Consider the following 23,381-nt stretch of genomic DNA (forward strand, 5'->3'; position numbering starts at 1 on the left):
CTGACTGCACGTCTGGCGGCTAACGTTAGCTAACTAGCAAGACAATTAGCTATGTAACTAACGTTAAAAATGTCAATGAAGGTGTTGTATTACCAGTTTTGACGGCACTCTTTTGCAGATTTGGGGTGTCTGGTCCTGGAGGAGTCACCAAATTGAGGCAATCCTTCTTTTCATCTTCTTCCAGCCGCAGTCGTCAGTAAAATGTGTCCTGCTCTTTCTTCTGCCAACTGCAGACAACGAAGAGCTAATACCCGCCACATTGAAAACCCTGATTTGCGGGTGTCCTACTCTTTCTTCAGCTCATCTGTCACCATAGTCGACTTTTTAAGAGGCGTCGTGCTGGTGAAGTGGGGTGTGTGAAGGGTTTAACAGATTCATGGTCACGGGTTGCAAATTAAGGCTGCTTGCTACAGTGATGGTTTCATAGGAATCCTTTATCCTCCGTGGTCATGGATCGAGTACTGAACGGGCCTGATCACCTTTTCACTCTTTCAACTATTTGTATGTACATATACTTGGCCAATAAAGCTGATTCTGATTGACCCTTTGATATTGAGTATCTACCCATACAGAGTAAAATCCAATATTTTTTTTATATACATTTTTTCCCCTACATAGTACAGCTGCTAAGTCAGACCCTATATGACTACAAGTGTGTACTGAATAATTCAAAGAAGTGACATGTGTCCTGAGTCTCTTGTTTCCACTGAAGAGAAAGAGGAAAATTAGAAGAGTATGATTATATGCATTTAGAATAGATTAGATTCAGTTTTTTTTTGGCATTGCACAGAGTACAAGTACTGAGACAACGGTAATAAACAGTAAGGATAGATATGAATATGCTAAGATACAGTCAGCATTCAAGTAAGGCAATAGTGAGACATACAGAATAAACAGCTGGAGGTATGATATGAATATATGTATACCCTATAGATCAGATAGTATAGACAGTAAAATAAATATGAATACAATGTAGGCCAGATATATACAGTATGGACGGGCATGTGAAAGCATATATAGTACAGGTAAGTGTATGTGCAGCAGTGTGGCAGTGGTAAGCAAGTCGGAGGCAGCAGCCAGTGAGGCAGAGGCTATATAAGAAAACTATAATTCCAGGTCAGCATATTTTGAAATAGAAAATAGAACAAAAAGAGAAACTGAGAACAAAAAAACAGCTGGATGCTGAGATAGTAACTTTGTTAAGGGATTACAGAGATTTTACACTAATGGCAATGCCTGTGACTTGTGCTACATTTGTGGATGTCACTGATGTAAGATACTTGTAAGGATTGGGTTTTACTGGAAATACAGTTAGCCTGGAGGGAGAGACTGACAGTGATACAAGCTTATAATACTTGATCTAATGTGCTAACAAACAAGCTGCTGCTAATGTCTAAATGCCAGCTGCCATTAACCACCAAGCAGAAGAATGAATACAATTTGCCACTTGCATTCCTATGGTTTTACACCTAATACTATCCACACAGTGTTCTTTTCTTTGAGTGCTCTTTGCTTGAACTTGTCAAGCTGCTACTTGATCTACTACCTAAATCTTGTGGGTGGGGCAACAAAGACATTTCCTACAGTTATATTGCTCAAGAGCCAGATTGATAGGCAACCTGGCTCGTTTGACACAAACGCAGGCATCCCAGCCCTGGTTCTACCCAGTGGACAAAGTGCTAATGGGCATTACAATTGCAACATGGCACTTTGCATCAGTTTAAAGGAGAAGGATGTGTCAATAAGAAGACAATAAGAGGATTGCTCAACAGGATATCCTCCTGCAGCAGCAGTTTCTCTCCAGTGTACTCTCAGCTACTTGCTGAGATTGTAATAAAATCTTTAGAGTTTCTGAGATCTTTCCATTTCAGATGCATTTTACAACATATCACAAGGCTTGTTCACCTCACTGTTTGTGGATCAGCAGCGTGGGATCAATTTCAAAGTGCGTTCATGTGTTGTTAGTTGAGCCTCATTTTAATGATCATGTGCTACATAGAGGGATCTTATTTTCTGAAAAGTATTGGATCCAAATTCAGTCAGATTTATTGAGTGAGAAGGCACCTCACACTGAGTGATAGTAGCCCTTCCAGTCAATATTTTATGACTTGGTGGAATTCAAGTTGCTCAACTAAAAACAGAAATTTACAAACCTTCAGTGATTTATTTAGCAGGTATAGAAATGAGGGATTCATATTCAAAAAAGGAAGACTGCCAACATATTGTGGTTATTAGGTACAACATGTTTATTGTGTACAGCATAACTGTTTCCACATTTACCACTGAGTCACATAAATCATACATCACAAACAGATGCAGTTAGTGATATGTATTATCAAATAAGCTATTTTTATGTAGAATATATGTATTTCTATACAGAAACTTGTGCAAGGGCTCTTACTGGTGTTGTCTTGAATTGTTCAGGGGTTCAGTCTAGATTCTGGGAATGATGTGCAAGGCCTCACAGACGTCATAAAAAATTGAGCCAAAGTTAAATTTTGAGTTGCAAACAAACATTGCAAAAATTCTCCGCCTGATAAGTGAATTTGGCTCGCCGCAGTAACCAAGCAGCTTGGGAGTCAGTAAAGCCAATTTCAATCACAACATTTTGGCTGCACAGGTCACACAGCGCGATGCAAGTCCTACAGACAAGAAATGTGACAGATGATTTTACTGCATTTTATTAGTTGAAAGTCTGTTTTTACAGTCTAAGCAGAAGCCTCACTTCTGTTAATAGTAAAATCAGTCACGCAAAACTAAAGTCACAGGAAGTACGCTTCAGTTGCTGCAGTTTGCCCTCCAGTTTCTCACTGAATGTATTAGGTTTGCTTACTTTATGTAACTCATATGCATAGAGAACAATGTACAAAAGAAACCAATGACAACAGATTTTAGATGTCACACTATAGATGATCCCTGTGTGCAACACACTTTCCTGGTGAATACGATAAACACTGCTAATATTACAGTTATAAATAAAACAATTATGATCATTTGTCCAAAGTGAATTTCCTGTGCTTTTGTATGAAACAAACAATTCACTGAAGGGTTTTTCAGATACCGCATCATCGCAATGTTTCTATCACTTGTGAAGCATACAGCATCACTGATGTCAGGCAGGTTTACCTTCAACTCATGCAGGATTGTCAGCCATTTACTGTTACAACAGTTAAAATGATTTCCACTTATATACACACGATTGAGGTGTACAGATAAAGTGAGAATAAAAGAATGGTTTAAAGATGCAAATGTATTATTTCTTATGTCGACTTCTCTGAGAGGAGAGCAGCTCAAACTGCTTGGTATCATATCTATGTGGTTGTTAGATATGTTCAGCTGAGTTAATGCTGGCATGCAGGGTAAAGACAGATCAGAGCTGGTCATGTTTATTTCACTGATTATCAGGGACTGAAGAGTATTTTGCACACCTTCTAATGCACCCACTTGCATCATCATATGTGAATTTCTTGCAAGGTTCAGAGAAACCAAAGAGGTTTTTTGAAATGTGTTTGGGTGAAGCACTTTGATGTTGTTTTCTTTAAGATTGAGGTGTTTAAGAGTTCTCAATTGCCCGAACACAACACAGGATGTGTTGTGTCTCATTTGCTGTGTTGATTGGGAACTTTGCATATGGTCCATTGAGGCACAAGGTTGCACAGAATTGTCTCGTAGATTTAATGTTTCTATTCGCGTGAGCGCATTGAGAAACAGCGGGGAAATATATGCAAGGCCATTGCTTTGCAGGTCGAGGTACTTTAAGGAGGGAAAGAAAAGCTGCCGACGGTATCCTGATTCATTATCATTTCTTACATTCCAGATGATGTTTTGCAGACAGTTGTAACTGAAGTTCAGAGTTTCTAAAGATGAGAGAAGGCTCAAAGTCTCCAGCGGGAAAGACCTGAAGTGGTTATAGCTCAGGTCAATATGAATCAGTGGCATCAGCCTCCAGTTTGAGTGTAGGTTATTTTTTCTAACTGTTCTCTCATTCATAATTTCACTATAAAGAGCATTGGCCTCGGATACCATTGTAGCCTCTGAATTCAAGGCACCAACCATATTATTCTGTAAATAAAGATGCTTCAAACGGTTCCTTTTGGGAACAATCGGGAAATAAAGGAGTTTGTTGTGACTCAGATCAAGAATTTCAAGCCTGTACAGCTGGTCATCCTCAAGTGTGACAAAGAACTCGACTGAATTTCTACTGAGGTTCAGATATTTAACTTGATGTAATTTAAAATCACAGATATATGCAAGGTTGTTTTTGGCCAAGTTCAGCATCTCTAACTGGCTCAATGGTTCAAATGTGCCCTGTTCTATCACTGATATCTGATTGTCCTCAATAGTAATGGACCTCAAACTTTTACTCTCTTTGAACAAGCTGTGTGAAAGTCTTGTTAAAGCATTACCCGTCATGTTAAGTTGATCAAGAGAAGATTTGTTTCGAAGGTACAGTGCCACTGCATCATCCCTCAAACCGTTCATTGATATGTCCAAAGTCTTCAGTCGACTGATGGATTGGAGGGCTTTGCTGTTACTGCCAAGGTTGTTGTTCAGCACATTGCTGGACAAATTCAACTCTTCAAGTCGAGCCAGGTTTTCAAAAGCCCCTTCGGAGATGAGATCCAGCTGGTTGGAGCTCAGGTCCAGCTGCTCCAAGTATGGCAAAGCAAGTGTGTGCAACTGTCTGATGAAGTTATTGGACAGGTCCAGTCTTCGAAGCCTCACATCCAAATCCAGAGGGACAGAATAGAGATGCTGGTTGTTCCAGGACTGCTCCTTGAAATGAAAGGAACATTAATCATAATCAAAGAGAGAGCCATGGAAATCAATGTCAAACAACCTTCGCAATTTTAAGATCTAAAGAAACAGAAAATGTGCAACTTAAGGGACTAAAAAAACAATGCAATGATATTACACTTAACATTTAAGTTATTCATCTTGAGCCTACCTTTGGTTCATGATATGTCAGTCCAGTTATATAGAGGTCATGGCACAGTGACCAGAGTAGCAGGAGATGAGAGGACATATGTCTGACCATTCTCCCTCTGCTGCTGCTTCTGCTGCTGTTAAACTGTACCTACTACTGTTGTCAGAGCTCGTATACACTCTCACACACACCCTCTTATAGCCATGCTTCATGAAAAAAAGTGAGGGAGAGAAAACAGCTGTGGACACCAGATAGGCATTATGGATACTATATTTAGACAATAAAGGCTTGGCCACTGATATATCACTTTCTATTAAGAAAACTTCAGAGGACCTTTTGAAAAACAGGTTTTTGGACAAAGGTGGTCATATTCATGTGTTTAATTGTTGTGTTTAATACTGATGCAGACATTCAAAACGAATTATGAACTGAAATACAGAATATCGAGACTTTGTTTATATTAAGCCATATTATCCCATTTATAACAACTTTAATTTTATCACGATATATCAAAGTATTTACATTGTTGAGGAGTTCAGGTCAACCAGGAAACCCCCCCCCCCCCCCCCCCCCCCCCGAGCAATATAAATTTATACCTTTGTTGGTTCCTGACATAGTCTGAGGACAACGGAAACCATTCTAAAATAGACGAGAGGAACAAATAAACAGACAGCGCGGAGGTGGAGCTGGAGGGAAGCCCTCAGCAAAGTACAAAGAGATGTTCTAAAATAGACCGATGAAAGGAGGTGGTAGCACGCATAAATAATGCCAGGGGACAGGCCCAGGTGAACTACCTGAAAGAACACTTTAATTTTTTAAAGCTAAAGGATTTTAAAAGTAGTCGTCTTCCGAAAAAACCTGACGAGATGAGATAGGCAGTTCATTTAAAAAGTTCATTATGTATTTTCCTGAGATTAATAAAGGTTTTCCTGCTGCTGTCACTCAGGTCTTTTATCAGCATCCCCTCACACAGCTCAGTGTCAGTTTCCTACATCCTGCAACAACCAGCTGCATAGTTATCGTCTTCATACTGTCTATGTTTCAGTTTAGCTGTATGACACCAAAAAAGGTTGAGTCTGCGTCCATAGAGATGAGGGCTTGGGGCCTGTACGGTATCACCAATTCTAGCTCGTCGTACTGATGCAGCTGCACAATGCCTGCGACAGAGGATACATAGAAGAGGGCATCAGGGGAGATACAAGATGGGTGACAAATTAAAGGAAAACTGATAACGTGTCTCCTAGTAAGGCCACTACAGGCAGCTTCAATGTTCCTTGGCATAGGCTCTACAAGTCTCTGGAGGGACGAACACCATTCTTATAAAAGATATTCCCTCATTTGGTGTCTTGAGAAAATGGTGGAGAGGCTGCTAAAGTTAAAGGAATAGTTCAACATTTTGGGAAATATGTATAAATACAGTTTCTTGCCCAGAGTTGGAGAAGATTGATACCACTCTCTCGCTCCCCCACTCTCACCAGCAGCCACTTAGCTTAGCTTAGCACCAAGAGTGGAAATAGAGGGAAACAGCTAGCCAGGCTCTGTCCAAAGATAACAAAATTCATCTACCAGTGTCTCACAAAATGATAACATATATATCTCAGAACTATTTCTTGGCCAGAAGCAGTCTGGCAGGGTGACCATGACACTCCAGGGAGTCCCTACCCCCGGCCACATGTGACCACCATACAACCTCAACGTGTTGTTATCACACTGTTTTTGTATGAATTAAACAAACAAGGTATATAAGGTGGGCATATGTGGTTTATGCTTTGGACAGAGCCAGGCTAGCTTGTCTGTGTGCTAAGCTAAGCTAACCATGTGCTCGACGTAGCTTTATATTTACATACTCAAGAGTGGTGTCAATCTTCTCACCTAACTCTTGGCAAGAAAGCGAACAAGCGTGTTTCTTTATATGTAATTATTTCTTTAAGCGGCCACACAGTGGTGCCTCACTGACCTGCAGTGTAGCATGTGTTGGCAGGAGTTGCATCAGGCATTTCTTGAAGGCAACGCAAGAGCTCTGTTGATGCTGTCCCTGTTTCAGTGGAACCCCAACTTCGAATGGTGTGACCCACAACTGTGCTCGGGCTTTTGAACAAAACCTGTAAATTAAGCAGAACATTAGCTAAATAGTTGGAACAAATCAAGATGTAATATCAACTTAGTTATGCTTGAGTTACAGTGACACAATACTTGTCCAAACACCAAGTAATAACCATCTTCTTGGACAACAATTCTGTTTTCCTTTTGTGAAATTGCAGTTCCTTGCTGCTCAGAAACAGTCCAAGGGATCACTATTATATTTCCTGTGGGAGAAGGCAAGATACACGTACTCAAAATAATGGCATACGGTGTGATGCTGAAGCCAAAGACTTGAATTCAGTTTTACCTCTCATGTCTGGTTGTTTGTTAGTGTTAGCTGTTAACTGCAGGAATGATGTTGGAGCTGGCAAGAGGTGGAAATAAACATACTTTAATTTTATTAACTTAGCATACACTGTTTATGGTCTCACTACCAGATTAGACCGTAACAAATGGACACATTTTTCAGTTCGCAGTTCCAGCCCACCTCTGCAGCTGCCCTGTTCCCGTTTTACTCTCCTAGAAAATATCTTCAGAGAACTCTGCGCTTTTTGCAAAGTACTTGGCTCGATGTCCTAAGAGAAAACAAAGCATTAGGAGAAAATTTATTATTGTAGTGCTATCTGAATACTCACTAATGGCATAAATCTCAGTAGTACATTGTCCAAGATGACTCCATCTAGCATAATCAGTGACATACCTCCCTTGTTTTAGACATCTTGGCCATTTTCCCATTGACTCCCTCAGAACGTGGCTGATTTAATTGTAGAATTATGTCCCCTTGGAGTTTGCGAAAATCATTTTCTAAAACACTGGCTCTGTGCACCAGGAAAAGACTAAGACAAAACATAAATGCTGTGAGTGATAATAAAGCATTGTAAAGCATTGTGAGACAGACTGGATGTCCTCAAGTTACTCAAATGGGTGAGGTCACACATCAGTTAACCCCGGAAACCTAAACGTTCGGTTTCAAGATTAGTTTCTAAATGAGGAACTATGTCCTCTCTGCTGCTCAAGATGGAACGCATTTAGATTGCATGTAGATTAGAGCCAATTTTGCAGCGTATTGTGAAACTTGTAGTCAAAGTAAAAGCCACATTTTAATAAAGACAAAAGGCTTCACTCAAAGAACATCATTTGTTCTCGTCAGTACTCGTGCCAGCAGAGTCCCAATATGAAAGAGAAGTTTTAACCTTTTAAATCAATAACACCCGCTGCAAAAACACAAAAGAGAAGACAAATGCGTTTAGACATAAAATGAAACATTTTAATCCATCAATCAACTCCATTTACAAAAGTATATCCCATTTTATATACAATATGTACAGAGACGTATAAACAACTATCATTTTTCCACATGGATTCATTCATACGGTAACTAAACAATAGCACTGTAACAAAACATATCACTGGTATTCTGCAGGGATGCTGTAGTGCAAATGTGCGCAAAATATATAGTGCTGTTGCTCTGTGAATACCTTATAACTCCAGTTTTAATGGGTTTTTCTCAGCTTTGCATAGATACCTTTATACTTGCTTTGAACATTTATATGCTCTTCATTTTTCATTTTTACAACCCAGGGGCATATGGAGCTTTACACCCCTCGTTAAACCACTTATTATAACTGTTAATATAATTTAATGAATTAAGAAGGCCACGTATACAAACTGCAAATAAAACATTTTGAATAGTTGGTGTTTTTGGAGATACAAGATTATCATTCAACAGCACTTAAAACATATGTAAATATTAAGTATATGTCAGCGCAGTGTCCTTCCTTGTTATAAAGAGAGATGCCATCTGTGTTGACACAAAATGGTGACTATAAATAGGAACTTTTGTTTGATGAGGGCATTTGGCTCATCAAGGCTGATCTCTTTGCACAGAATCAATGAGGGGAAGCGTAGCAGTCTTTATTGTCCTTCTTAATACACAGCTGTGAAATTGAGCCAAAAGTCACCCAGGGGCTTCCTCAATTTTAATAAGTTTCCTCTAAACAGGGGCAAGACTTGGGCTAGAGGTTGCTTGCTACTGATTTGACCATTGTGAGCAACTTTTCATGTCTGCAGAGGGCTGGTGTGCTGTGTAGTTATCAGTTCTGTCCAGCAGATGGAGCCTCTCCAAGTCTGACACTTCCCAGGAAGGTGGTGTGGTTGGTCATACTGATGAGGGTGTCCTCATACACTATGCGTATGGAGATCCTCTGGCCGGCGCGGAGCAGGCTCACCCCAGCCGTGTAGCAGGTGTTGAACTTACGCTGGCCCGTCTCGATGCTGCAGGTGCAGCGGAGGAGCGGGTTGGAGTCCACCATCACCTCATAGCTGGCAATGTCAGTGAAGTTGAGGTAGTACACCTAGTGGAGAGGGGAGACATAAAATTCACACAAGACTGAGAGGGGTACTCAAAACAAGTCCACATGATATTTAAAGGCTTATTTAAAGCTGAAACAGCTGGAATATCAGAGTAGCCAACAAGGCTTTGAGTTATAGACACTCACATTTATCCACAAGGAGAGGGAAAAGAAATATCTTACAATATAACTCAAACATTTATGGATAAGCAACGCAAGCAGGTCTTTTAAGCTTAACTACAGAATAACTGCCAGTTCTTTTGACTTTGAACTGTAAATTATAAGAGTTACGTCAAGGACCGTACTCACTTCTACCTGACTATATATGAAGTAGACGCCATCCAGCAGCACCTCCAGCTCTCCAGAGCGAGGGTGCATTTTAAACACACGGTGATGGATGAACACCATCTTCCAGTTCCTAAGGATGCCTTCAGACAGATCTAAACATGTCACAACAAACAAACAAGAGGTCAAAACAGTCAACATAAACAGTCATCAGCGGTGTTTAATTACAACCAGAGTTGAGCACCGACAGAAAACATAAACCTGCTAATGATGCTTACACTCCTTTTAGACAAAGTGATGCAGAATAACCTGGATCTGCAAGCATGCAACGCTTCTGCTCTCTACCCGAGTTAACACAGATAAGCCTATAACTGTATACTGTATCCTATATGAGCTATAGGATTACTATAATCTTATATAATCTTATATGAAATATTGGTAGCAACATTTAGCCCTCGAAACCATAAAAAAGTGATTGTGTTGATAAGGTGAACAAATAAAGAAAATAATAAAAATACTACGGCAAGACTAAATCTGGCATGTTGCTGTCAACCAGATGTTTATATTTATTCTGAAGTAAATCTGTGGTTTAGCAGGGATGTGTATAGTACAACAGCTGCAGGCCCAGGTCTTTCACAAGGAACATTGACAGGAATTAGGCATGTTTATTGTTTTGTGTCAAACACAGTGGTGTAACTACAACTGAGAATAGACAGAGGACCCACCTTCTCTCACTTGGATGGTTGTCTCCTGCCCTTGCAAATGAACCACTTCAGGCTGAAAAACAAAAAAAGATCTCTGGTGACTAATCTGGATCCGCAGAAAAACAAGAGAACAGCTGTTTCATCAGGGATTTTGTGTGGGATAGAATTAAATTTCAATAGGCGACATACTCTACCTGGAATTCCTTTGTTTTCATCTTATCTGGAACCCCTGCAACAATAAGAGAGAGACATGATAAAATTCTGGCCTTCGACACGGCTGAGGAACAACGAAGAGATGATGATTCAAACAAAACAAACGCTGACATAGTTTAAAGATAGATCACCGCTATCCTACACTGTGTTTGACATCCTGCATCATAAATGCTCACTGTGGAGGCTATGAGTTCATCGATTTTGACAGCTTGAGCCCCCTTCTAGTGTGGGAACGTGTCTACATGCAGGAAAATAGTGTAATCTAAGAACAAATCTCTCAACTTGGGGGTGTTTCCCAGTCCTCTGACTTGAGTCTCGGCTATCTCAGCATGTTATCGTGTCATTTCTATTTTAAGTTTTATACCTGCTGGACCTTGATTGCCCGGAGGTCCCTGTGGCCCGGGGGGTCCAGGGGGTCCTGCAGGCCCCACAGCATTGCTTCCTGGAATGCCGGGGATTCCAGGGATGCCCGGTGGCCCCTGTGGGCCCGGGGGACCAGGAGGACCAGGGGGGCCCGGCACAGGCCTTTTTTTCCCTGGAAAGAAAGAAAGCAAAATGGTTGGCCAACTAAAAACCTGCCCAGGTTAATCTTTTGAAGTCAATTTTAATTATATTGCCTAAAAGCACAAATTTACAATCTGTACAGCATCTGCACAGACTGTAAATTCTGATATGAAGAGAGATGAGAGGCAGGAATAACGTCCCTGATGGACAGAATCAAATATCGAAAGCCAATACAGTTATTGGATTTTGGACGACATCTCAAAGATACTTCCAGAAAGCAGGCAGCAGGTAGCAGTCTAATCAATGACCAAGATGACTGAAATGTAGGCTGAATTATGTATTACCTTTTTTCTTCTCTTTCCTTCTTTCCTTTCCAGTCGATTCTGTAAGAAACAAAAACAGTGTGATTAAGCTTGAAATGGTCTCCTGAACAATTACCATCTCCGATAACGTCTCGAATATCCAGCTCATGCCGTGCAGGTATCCCAAATGGGCTAAAATAACAGATTCAGATGTTCTGCACTGAACACTGGGGTGGAGGTATGTCAGTCTGTGGTATCTTCTGGTGTAGTAATTTGTAAGTGTGGTTTCACCTCCTCTGTATGAACAAGTGCCTTAAGCATTCACAGGCAGTGGAACTGGAGAAGATCATTAGAGAGATACTTTATCCTGCCAAAATCCTTTTCTTTGAATTAAGCCCAGATGGAGAATGCAGATGAAAGTGTGTGTGCATGTGTGTGTGTGGCTCCCCTTTACAACCATGTGCATGTGTGTGCGTGCATGTGGATGTTGGTGGGGCATCCGTGTCAGTGCTTGAAAGACAAAATGCACTTAGTGTGCATCTGCGTGTGTGTGTGCTCTGTGTGCAGCTGAAGAATCCTTTTCAAAAAGCCGTCTCGCTGCTCTTGTGTTTACCATGTCATTACAACTACAAAGGCCATTTAACCTTAAAACCTCACAGTTTGAGTCCCCCTCAAACATATGGCCAGTGTTTCTCCTCTGGCTAAATGACTGGATGCATCCGCATAGATTTCTCTTAACGAGCAGCCCTATCTGGAATCTGGTGCCCGTTAGGAGTGCCCAGAACGCACACACACGTGCAAACACAGGACACACACACACACACACACACACACACACATCTAAGGCTGAGATTACAAAAGCCTTTGTCTGTGCGCTGAGAGCAGAGGAGAGACCTGGAAATGATTAGTGTTTAGAGGCTCGGGACTTTACTGATTTATGTAGAAAGTCTCAAAGGTGAGTTTTTTCTTCTAATTTAAACACAATCACTAAACTTCCCCCCAAGTATTCAGTGTCACGCCACAGACATTGGAATGCCTTGTGATCATGCTGCACTTGTTGCTCTCAGACATGAAACTTCAAAGGCTTCGCTTTTTTATTTGCATAGCTCACATTCTAAACAAAAACTACAAAAGCAAATTCAGACATATTGGCCATATGGTTTTCTGTGGAGCTATTGATTACGATAAATCAATTTGGTGGAATTAATGAAAGCCATCAAAGTCTCTTTCAGACATGGCCACCTGGTTCCTTGAAATGACTGCATGTTCTACAAAGTGATTTTTTTTTTTTGGTCTTATTTTCTGACGGTTCGGACCTGACCGATAACACAGATGGATTCCAAAGTCTAGAGCTGATATTTCGGGGGCCTGATATTTCGAGACGGGGGGAAATCAACGCTGGCTTGGCTGTCTGTTTCAAATTGGTGAAACCCTCCAAAACCCCTTGTTGTCCTTGTTTGCTATCCAAGTAATAATCAATCCCATTCTGTCTAATCTCTTGCTCTATAAACTCTGCAACATTTTGTGGTGGAGCTGCTTAAGTAAGCACAAAGCAGTAAAAAATCTATTCCACAAAAAGTGAGAAACCATTAACAAACAGTTTCCAAAATTTAAGAGCCTTAAGCCCACCAAAAGCCCAAACAAGAGTTACAGAGACCATTGCTCAATGGAGGACCAGGCCGTTGCCAAGTACATATCCAGAAAATAGACTGATGCAGGTGCACCACAGAGCAATGGTTTGTGGGGTTTTTGTTATTAAATTGTACTGAATGTGAAGTTTGAGCCTGAAAAAGACAGAAGGGGAGACCTGGGATACAAAGTTTCAGCTGTATCTGTATCAAGGTGAGAGGCACAGCAGTAGTAAGTGATAATAAATCCAACAAAAGAAAACAACATGCCTGTTTCTGGCTGCTTGCCGGGACTCCTTTTCGCTCGCTGAGTTATGCCCCTGCTATCCTCTGTGGCGTGGAAGTCGCCATTTCTGTGCAGTAACTTCTCCTGGTGAAAAACAAAAGGAAATATTAATGGAAAGTGTGGAAAATTCATATAGCTGGAAATTCAAAAAGGGCCACTGCTTAAACACTGCGAATATGAATACCAGCCAGGACCACCTTATATTGATTCCATGAAGCAGACAAAAGGTTTTGAGAGCGAAACCCATGTTACAAGTGGCCTTTCTATTCTTGGGGTATAATGTTTGCACAGAGACAACTTGGGGCATTTGAAAAGATGTGAGACACTGTCAGCCAGCACATTCACTTGTGGCCAAGTCATTGTCTGTCCCATTGGGGCTGTAACCTATCCTGTAACCCAAGTCACTTTTGTCTGTGTTTCTGCCGTTTGAGACAGTCACCTGGACACGGCTGCTCTAAAATTCACCTTTTTGTACAAAAGGAGGACATGAATTGTGGTTAATCTGAGAGCAATACCCATTCATATGGCACCTGGCCCCAGCCCTATTCAGAGGTAGCATGAAAAAAAATGGAGTCAAAGAAAAGGATCTGATGTAGCTGGTCTGAGCTCATCCCTAAAAACAGGAAATGCTATGCTACAGTGGTGGGGTGTTCCCATGGGCGAGTGAGTGGCGGGACAAACCACATGCCTGTGTTCTTATGTGACTGGTTCTGGTCGACCTACATTCATATGAACTCTGTAGGACGTGCTGACCTGACTGTAACACGCTCAAGACGGGACCGGCTCTGACAACAACACACAAAAACCAAAAACGTTTCGTGCTAAGGATGCAGAGTTTAAAAGTGTTCAAAGTTAGAACAGCCAGTTTTGTGATCACATCTTTGGAGGATTCCCAGAATCCGATAGACAAAGAAACTCGGCACTGGAAACACAACAAGACCACCCAAAGCCTTCTTTTCGTCGAGCCTCGCAAATATACGAGATCGCTTTCGGTCACACTTTGGAGTGTCAGCATAAATAATGGTAAGACCGCGAGATAAAGGCTCTCAATGGCTGAGGACAGACCCGAATGTATTCGTGCTGGACATCTGCTTGGAGTTTGGATAGCCGACATCTCCAAAGCAGTGACACGTGCAACACCTTAACATGGGTCAAAAGACAATAAATAATGATCATGATCATTTATTCATACTGCTGGGAGTGGATCAGACAAGCTTACTGACAGACACTTTGACCCCTCTTTTCCCCATGGGAGGCCTATCCCAGTTGGGTACAAGATGACATATTCCGCATTTCCATCTGTGACGCTCGAGTAAACATAGTTGTTAAACCCCCCCAACGGCGAGAAATCTCCTTCTCCTGAATGCAGCGTGAACTCCCAGTGCCTCTTTGTGTGGTTTCCAAGCAGAGCCACTGAAAGACCATAAGAAGACAGACAGGAAAAGTTATGTTTCGAGTTTCTTCTATACCTCGTCTCAGATGTGGGAACCCCCCCCTGCAGTGAGGGATGAGCTGTATCATGTCAACCCCCCCCCCCCCCCCCCCCCCGGCTGGCTGTGTTGGGCAAGCTCAAAGTAGTTAAAGTCTACATCCCTGACCAGCTGCCAGCCATGTCTGACCTTATAAGCACGGGAATTCCAGCCTGATGGAGGAGTATGTGTTGGAATGGTTTACCGACACACAGACCTCCAGATGTTCCCGCGAGCAGCGACGTTTGCTGTTCATTTGGTGCGCAGGTGTCTCCACATCTCCTCTCCAGCTGTTGGCATATAGGGGGCTTTTACCTCTCAAAAGGATTCTGGGTGTATGTTCAGGCATATGGCATTACACTTTCGTCTGTTCTGACAGCCAAACATGATTCAACAGCCAATTTCTGGCCCGAGATTAAGCTCCAGCCGAACGACAAAAAAACAAACAAGCAATCTGCTAGGCTACTACCAAACTGGTGCGGCTGGTGTTTTAGATGAAGACAACAAAGCGATGTGAAAAAAAAAGTTATTCCATTATACGACTATGAGAAATGGTTTTGCGCCCTTGTTTGCTTCATTTCACTTCATTACAACATTTACAGCCTTCATACCCTTCAAAGGCACGCAGAGTTACAGTAAATCAGGATGACAACGTGTTGGTATGTATGCCAAGTGCCAACTATTGAGTAAACCATTCTTTTTCAGCACAAGGGGAAAAAATGCTATTAATTAGAGGGCTTTCAAATCTTCAAAGCGTGGGGGGGTGCAGTTGCGCACAGAGGACGCGATTCCCTGTTGCTCCGTGAGGATATGACTAAAATTCAGTCACCCCAGGGATGTGTAATTTTGTGATCACAAGACTTCTTTTGGCCCTATTAACACTTACTATTACAACGGCTTGTATTTTGACCCATTTCTTCACTCATACTACCGAAAATCTCTGACATTCGGGACTCTTCAAGCTGTTTATTAAAATAAAATGCCACAGCTTGAGTATTTTATGACCAATACTGTTTCCTAGCTCACATTTCTCCACAAATACAGAGATTAGGGTTGAAGATTGCCTCTAAATCTTGACTAGCAGTGAAAATGTGAAGCTAAATTGCGGTTGAGACTGTGAGGTTACAAAAGTTGAGAGGGTGAAACTCAGGGCTGGTGGTTGTGGGTGCCAGATGCACACTGGGTGCCCGATGCACACTGGGTGCCCACCACTGCTGTGCAGGCGTTACTAACTTTAATGGCAAGCATACTGCTGAGAACTGACGGCTCATAATACTCCTGTGATTCACACTCTTGGATAGAACAATGACAGCGTGTTTACTTCTTAAATGTCATACAAAAAGGAGTTTCCTTACCTCAGCCAGTATCAGACACTGCTCTCTGGAAGGCCATGTGTTTTAAACCATAACTCGGGTGATTTAATAACAGCATCCATAGACTGTCACCTAAAAAAAGCTGTGGAGCTAAACTTAAGGGAAATGTTGCTTGTCAGCAGCCAATCACAGTTCAGATTGTTGCAACACCGCAGGCCAAGTGACTTCTAGCTGAAGGCTGTGAATGCCTGGAGAATTTATTATTTTGGTAGATGTTTGTGACTCTGGTCTTAATCTTCACTGGGCGTCTACGCCATCTGTCTGTCAAGACAATTCAGTCTTAATATGGAAACGTTTGCAGCCGCACATCTCTGATGTTTCTACCTCCTCTGCCTGGTGCTTTTATGACAATCGTGTCCATATTGATTAAATCCTGATATGGAGGCTCGCTCTATCTGTAAATATGATACTGCTGTTTTAACTAATCATGCACTGGTCACAATTAAAGTAGATGTGGGTGACAGCCCACCCCGGCGCCCCAGAGCTTGTATGCCGCTGAGGACTTTGTGTCCCATCAAACTGACTTTTTTAATAGCCGTTAACTAGACTCCAGATGTTTCAGCATCTGTTCTCTGTGAGACTTTGAAGGCATACATCAGAGGAGAAAATTATTTCATATAATGGTTATAAGAAAAATGTTAGGCTCAAGAATAAAACGCTATCTGAACTAACACAATTAAATATACCATGGATTGACTTTTACGTTTCACTCACTGTGGTCAGGCGAACGGGGGTCAGGCTGACTGTGGGTGACACTTGCTCTATTCAGTAATGCCCTGCATCACAGTCTTCAGACCTTCAGGGCTACACACACCTGGGAGGGGCTTTTACTGTTGGGAACTGCGCAGATCTGCTGGACAGCTGGGATTTACTGCCTTGCTCAAGGGCATACCAACTGTGACTGTTGAGGCTGTTTGTTCACTTCCCAGGCCCAGATCATAAATGACCAGATCATCTGCTCTCATTAAGAAGCAACTAGATGGATCTGAGAAAGTGTGAGATGTTAAGTGGTACGTAATTTCAAAGTGCATGCCAGAAATGAGTGCTTTTTCTCCGACAAATATCTCCCCAAAATGTTTCTATCCTTCCTGAAGCTTTTATTATATATTGTTCCTGTTACAGTGAGTGAAAATCTCTGAAGATCTATAAACCTTTCAAGTGCCAGTTTAGACTGCAAAAACATCTTGTTTCTATTTCTGCACTTACATCTGAGGAAACTGATAAAATAACATTTTATGGACATCCTGACAGATATAGATAGGCTCAAATTGTGCTTTACTGTTACAAATTTGGTTTGATAGCATTTGCTGTTTTGCCTTATTTTCTGTCTTTGCCTTGCATCACCCCACAGCCTGAGTTACAAGCTGCCCGTCCTCTGTTCACACTGACTTGTAGTATTGCAGCTTATAAAGCCCTGATCCTTATCTAGCAACAATCACTGCCAATTTTTCAGTACAAAATGCCTGGTCTTCATAGGTCCACTTGAGCTTTTTTTGTTCAGTGAACTGCATAAAAAAACTAAATTCAATATTACTACATTAAAACAAAATTTGCGCCAGAATAAACACAGGACGGTGTTTTCTCTTCACAATCAACAAAGTTAAGTTTAAGCTTTGTTTTTTCCACGAGCACTTACATCGACAACATTTACATCTTAAAACTCACGTCAATTACTTTTTCCCCATTTTTTTCCCCAATCAAAATAACCTTTATCTTCATTAAAGCCATGATCTCAACTGAGCAAAAGTTCTCTTTCCATTCAGTTTGTCTCAAGAAGCTGCTAAAAAAGAGAATTATGCCAGAAAATGTCTGGCTTTCCATTGAGTGCACTGTTTATAAAAGTTGATTTATGTTCGACACTGACCAGCCCCGTCGAAATCTATCTGACGTGCAATAAATATAGTGTGCAAAGCTGTTATTACATGATGAGACGCTTGTCTTTTTCAAAATTCATCTCAGCCACAAACGAGGACAAGTCCATCTTAGCAGAGGTCACGCAACAATACACTAGTACTGTATGCACTTCATGACTGTTGTATATCTATGTGGTATGTATGTTTGTTCCTATACCTGATTACTTTCTTTGCTTTCTAGAAAGACTTTTCATGTTCTGTCACACTTGTCTGTATACCTGTGCATCACATTGGATTTCACTGATGCTGCCGTGGTGCCTTTGAAGAAGACTTGTGTGAAAAATCCAATAAACAATTTTTTAGCTCTACAAAAAGAGACTCTTCAAAGGAAATGCCTGAAAAGCTAACAAGTGCGGCCGCTGCGTCCAAATGCCACATGCTCCTGTTTCTCCAACTATGTAAACTGTGGGATGTGTAATCAGAGTTGTTTAATGCAGACATCTGGCAAGGACAGCATCACAGCGCTGTTAAATATTTACAGCTGGGCCACAGTCTTCCACCTCATGAAGCGTCACCATCTGGGTTGAATACCAGGCCCATCTCGCTTGGCTTTAACCAGGGAAACCAAACTAAAATAAGCTTAGCAGAGGAAATGCTGAGGACTGAGTGAACAGGCTGAGCTTCCCACTTGTGAAGGGAAAATGTTACAGGGCAAGCACCAATACCGGCAATTGATCTCGATAATCTTTCCTACATAGAAATAAATGCCTCCATCCTGAATAGCTTCCTCCGGGTGACTGTCAAGTTGACGGTTCTGCACAACTAGATGTCTAGCCACGCAGAGGATTATTTTCTCTGCAAATAAGGCGACACAACTGGTGACATGTGAGCTAATTGAGCCAAGCAATGCAAAGTTGAGACCTACACTTGGTCCCTTTGTACTGATGAAATTACTGTGTGGTGGTGGTGGAGGAGGAAGGGGGGGCTGTTGCCAAAGCCACAGACAACACAATGAACATTCAATCAGCCCGCTGCCAGAAAAGAAAACACATGTGAGACGAGGCTGGCTCAGCTCCAAGTACCAACTGCCCCATCTAAGTCCTGATGAATTTACATCAGCCCTTGGGCTTTGCACCTGCTGGTGATCCAGTTAATTTTTCCGTCCACCTGCTCCAGCACACTGACTGACCCGTCTCTGGGAATCCAGCTGGGCAGGCTGCCTAAGCTTTGAGCATCAACCTCTGTCTGTTCAGGGGGAGCTCTGGAAACAAGACAAATTGGGTTAAATGTGGATAGATGAGGGGAAAAATATAAAAAGCCATTTCTGGAGTAAATGAGTTGTGGGATTTTTTTTCCCCCCATTGGCAGCTTCTTGTTTCATGAAGGCAACACTTGCACCATGCATCTCCTAACTTTCTTGATATTCCCACCTGGATGCGTTTACCTGAACAGGAGACTTTGGCCAGGTGACAGACGTGAAGCTTATACCTTTGTGCATCTTTGTCCAAGGAGGCTGAATCACGCACACACGGGAGCGCTGCTTCTAAAACATATTTGTCTGAGAAAACTGAGCTGGCAAAACTTCGTGACAGGCTACTGTAAACGAAGTTGCCCAGAAAACATGCCATGACAGAGCACAGACACAAAACCTGACACCGTGATACGGGAACAGGAGGACTGAGCGGAGTTGAATGAACACGAACAGCCTCCGTGCGAGGAATGAAAACAATGTCGCCTTGAGTGAGCTGCTGCGGCTCTTCATTTAATTATTTTTTTTAAAAAAATTGTTTTTTTTTACACTTTGTTTTTAAATGTTTTTTACCTCATGACCCTCTCCGCCGCGGCTGCTGCCGGAGTCCAGTCGCGGGTGGCCGGGCGAGAGCACCGCCGCCGGGTCAGCCAGGTCACTCCCCGCGAGTGTCAACATGGTGTCCCGCTTCTGGTGGATAATTTCCCTTTTGACTTCGGACCGCAGATCCAAGTAGCAGACGAGGGTGACAGCGTGCAGACACAGCGACAGCAGGAATAATCCCAGGAAGACGACACTGCCGCTCCGACTCCTGCACTTCTTGTTGCACGTGCAGGGAGCCGCTCGGGGCATCACTTTGCCCGGGAAATCCTCCGCGGATGAACCATCGCATGCCATTATCGGACAGAGCGCGAGCCAGATGCTCTTTATCTCGGCATAATCAGCTCGTTTGTCTCGCGCGGGCCGCGGCTATTCATTAACGTGGAGACTCATAGGTGCAGCAGCGGCAGGTCGGCGCAAACTTCTTCGAGTATCTGTAGTAACAATGGAGACCCGCCCACCTCTTCTGTGATTGGCCAGTGACAAATTACGAAGCCTGGCAATCCGGGCCAGAGGTTGGAGGGGGGCTGGATGCACCAGGTGCAGTAGTTGAGCGACACCTACAGGAGGAGCTGAGCAGCTGCAGCGCCTGTGAGCTCATGATAATGAGACGATATTGTGAGAATATCCCTCTTCTCTCTATCTGTTTGTTGTTCACAGTGTCGTGTGATTATTACTCAGCACTTTGAGGCAGTTAAAAACATTTCGTGACCTTCCTCAGTGATTTATCTTCTGTTATGTGAGTGCGAACAGGGAGGGGTGCTCACTGATGTAATGTATATTGTTTATGCATGTGTTTTAGGACTCTGGACATGCTATTTTTCACTGGTGTACTTTGTTTGGCACTTTGTTTTGTTATGTGGGTGGCACATGGGTGGTGGCGCATGGCGTGGTGGTCTGGAGTGAAGAATTGATTCAAAGCCCTGGGTAAATATTGCCCAGTGTTGTTATTGAAAAAGAACAAGCGGTAGATGATTTCATCATATCATCAAAGAGTGGAAAAGCATTGCAAATTATGTTCTTAAACAGACTACATATTATACAATTTTAATTACATCTGGACCCTGTCAGGCTGAGCAGTATGATAGCAGGCCTGCCTGGAAGAGAGTCAGTGTCACAGTGAGGTCAGCACCGCTCTGTGTACAACACCATCAAATACTCTCAACACGTGTCACTCAGCTGGTCTTGGGGAACAGTTTGACATTTATGTTACCAAAAAGCCAGCTGAGGACAATGCTTTAACGAGATTGAATGTGGCATTGCGGTTTCTACGCTTTTCGACATCCAAAGCAGGCCTTAGTTTTGTTCTTTTTCAGACACTTTGATCTCTGAAGTAAGGAACCAGAGGTAGCCTGTGGATCAGAGCCTAGAGAGGATGAAACCAGCGCACTGAGCGCGGCTGGAAACTTCGGGGGCTTGATGGATCACCAGCGTAGATTAGTTTTCAGGGCAAGTGCCACATAACATCTGTCTTTATTTCTACGGGACGAAACCTGACATTTGAGTGCACTTGACCTACAGAGAGGTACACTTTTTCATAATATGAGCTCACCCTGACAGACACTGAGTAATCGCTGGTTTTTTCGCTTGGTTTTGTGGAAGATTATAATGGAGAAGAATGACTTTTGGAGATCAGAATATGGGTATTTCATCACTGTGAAATGTGTTCAGCATGAAGTTGATTACTATAAGAAGGGGTGAACTCATTGCCATATTCTGCTCTTACTGTAACGCAGCCTATTTCTCCTCAGCACAATCTGTTTCATTCCTCCAAATCATCTGTAGAAATAAAAGTGATTCTAGTCTGCTGCCACTGAAGGGCAGCATTGCCAAGCCATAAATCAATGACACTGCATGCCAGTGTCCTGATGAACTTGAACTTAAATTATTATATAATTATTGGGTGAGTAATGACATTTAAATAACATCATATTTTTATATTCTGTATGTATATCTTTATATAGCTTCTATGTGAACTATTGATCATACATTAAGCATCCTCCTTTCTCTCTAGGGAAGTAATTTCTCAATTGTTAGAATATAAGATAGTGAAATCGAAGAGGGAAAGACATTCAAAGTAACCCTCATAGGGCCTGTGACTGAGGGCTCAGCCTAAGCATGTTTGCCACGCTTTTCATCCAAGCAAGTAGGCACAATGACTTTGAGAAGCAGATATTTCAAGACTGGAATAGTTAGGCACATGCATCTCCTATGATTTCAGCCCCATTTTAAAATGATTTGGTTATTATGCATATGAGGAGTTGCTTCAGGCTGTTTACTCTATCAAATTTTATTTTAAATAATTTGCCATTGTTTGTTTTTTGTGGAAGGAGGAGGTCAGACAGCCCTGAGGTAAAGGTCAACCTTAACACAATGCCACTGTGTATCAGCTGCCTTGTGTCAGACAACACAACTTTAAAGCCTGTGACAATTAAAACCTAGTTTTGTGGTGATTGGGGTTTTTTTTCTGGAACGAAAAGAGGAGGAATAATTCTTATAACATCCCCTGGGCATCAATGCAGCATTTATAAATGGTGTGCCACTCTATCCTCTCTGAGCTTATAACAAGATTTAGAGGCTTTCCCTGCCAGATGATGGAGTTTTGCAGGAGGAATAGGCACTCTTATATTTTACCGTGGAGAGCTGAGTGGTGGGCTGAGGCGCTTGACTTCAACAAGCTGTTGGCAGACGATGATGGCTGCTCGGTCTCAACTAAAGAGGTGCTGTCTGTAAATTTCTCCTTGCTCTTACCCATTGATAAAAGAGCGCAAATTAAAATAGACATTCAATTGCCATCATATGGGATCAGATATGAGCTACAGCGATTCATAGCTAATAGAATAATACCATTACATATGACAGTAAATTGTTTTAGACCTCTCCACCTCGTACATTACCTTCTCAGGAGTCATTGTTTCTGCACGTTGAATTGTGGAGGTGTAACCCTGCCTAATTGATATGCTGTGGCATTTGATTTCCTACCTATAAATCTCCTGTAAATTGGACCACGTCTCCCATTTCCCCCGAACAATGATTATTTCACTCTCATTGTGGGCGTCTGTCTTAAGAGTCCTTATCAAGATGGCAGAGCTCTCTCTGTCTCTCTCTCTCTCTCTGCCTGTGCTGCTTTTGTGTCCTCTCCTCAGTCTCCCTGCTTCCATCTATTTTCTGACTGTTGTGTGGAACTCTTTGGGTAAACTTAATTGATTTTTTTTTTATTCCACACAGAATTGCCGCAGTTAAGTGGCCCTTTTAGCATGCAAAGGGTTGTTTTGTCTGTTTTCTCAAGGCAACCATGTTCAGGGGAATCAGTAAACAATACCATTTTAGGTTAATTTACTGTTTTTGTTTTAGTATTATTTGTGGAGTTTTTAGCCTTTATTGAAGAGGGACAGTGTAGATACAGGCAGGAAACATAAAGGGTGACAGAGAGAGGGGTAGGACATGCAACAAAGAACCTCAGCCAGAAATGAACTGGGAAAGTTGTGCTTACATCGTATGCATCTTAACCACGAGGCCATTCAATAACTGTACAACAATAAGTGATAAATACGA

At 42.1% G+C, this 23,381-nt stretch overlaps 2 protein-coding genes and 1 pseudogene across 2 annotated transcripts; all 3 read right to left on the bottom strand.

Annotated features, from left to right (window-relative positions):
• Positions 1–2,665: 2,665 nt before the first annotated feature.
• On the bottom strand, positions 2,666–5,038 carry LOC139291599 (transforming growth factor beta activator LRRC32-like). Its single transcript, XM_070913685.1, has 2 exons — positions 4,949–5,038; positions 2,666–4,776 (listed from the first exon to the last, which is right to left on the bottom strand). Exons 1-2 carry the CDS (start codon positions 5,036–5,038, stop codon positions 2,899–2,901), a joined length of 1,968 nt encoding a protein of 655 aa, XP_070769786.1. The 3' UTR covers positions 2,666–2,898.
• A 930-nt stretch (positions 5,039–5,968) lies between these two features.
• On the bottom strand, positions 5,969–7,947 carry LOC139291848 (tumor necrosis factor ligand superfamily member 13B-like; annotated as a pseudogene).
• Positions 7,948–9,102: 1,155 nt separating this feature from the next.
• eda (ectodysplasin A) lies at positions 9,103–20,123 on the bottom strand. The gene is made up of 8 exons (XM_070913715.1): positions 19,800–20,123; positions 13,267–13,366; positions 11,411–11,449; positions 10,927–11,097; positions 10,544–10,578; positions 10,371–10,422; positions 9,670–9,800; positions 9,103–9,363 (listed from the first exon to the last, which is right to left on the bottom strand). Exons 1-8 carry the CDS (start codon positions 20,121–20,123, stop codon positions 9,103–9,105), a joined length of 1,113 nt encoding a protein of 370 aa, XP_070769816.1.
• Positions 20,124–23,381: the final 3,258 nt, after the last annotated feature.

Source organism: Enoplosus armatus, chromosome 10 (assembly GCF_043641665.1).
Source record: "Enoplosus armatus isolate fEnoArm2 chromosome 10, fEnoArm2.hap1, whole genome shotgun sequence".
Taxonomy (NCBI): Eukaryota; Metazoa; Chordata; class Actinopteri; order Centrarchiformes; family Enoplosidae; genus Enoplosus; species Enoplosus armatus.

Coding starts and splice junctions, on each gene's coding strand:
- LOC139291599 (XM_070913685.1), bottom strand. CDS start 5,038: ATGGTCAGACATATGTCCTCTCATCTCCTGCTACTCTGGTCACTGTGC. Junction 4,777..4,948: donor TGACATATCATGAACCAAAG/GTAGGCTCAAGA, acceptor TTTCATTTCAAG/GAGCAGTCCTGGAACAACCA.
- eda (XM_070913715.1), bottom strand. CDS start 20,123: ATGGCATGCGATGGTTCATCCGCGGAGGATTTCCCGGGCAAAGTGATG. Junction 11,450..13,266: donor CGGCAAGCAGCCAGAAACAG/GCATGTTGTTTT, acceptor TGTTTCTTACAG/AATCGACTGGAAAGGAAAGA. Junction 9,364..9,669: donor TCATATATAGTCAGGTAGAA/GTGAGTACGGTC, acceptor CCTCTCCACTAG/GTGTACTACCTCAACTTCAC.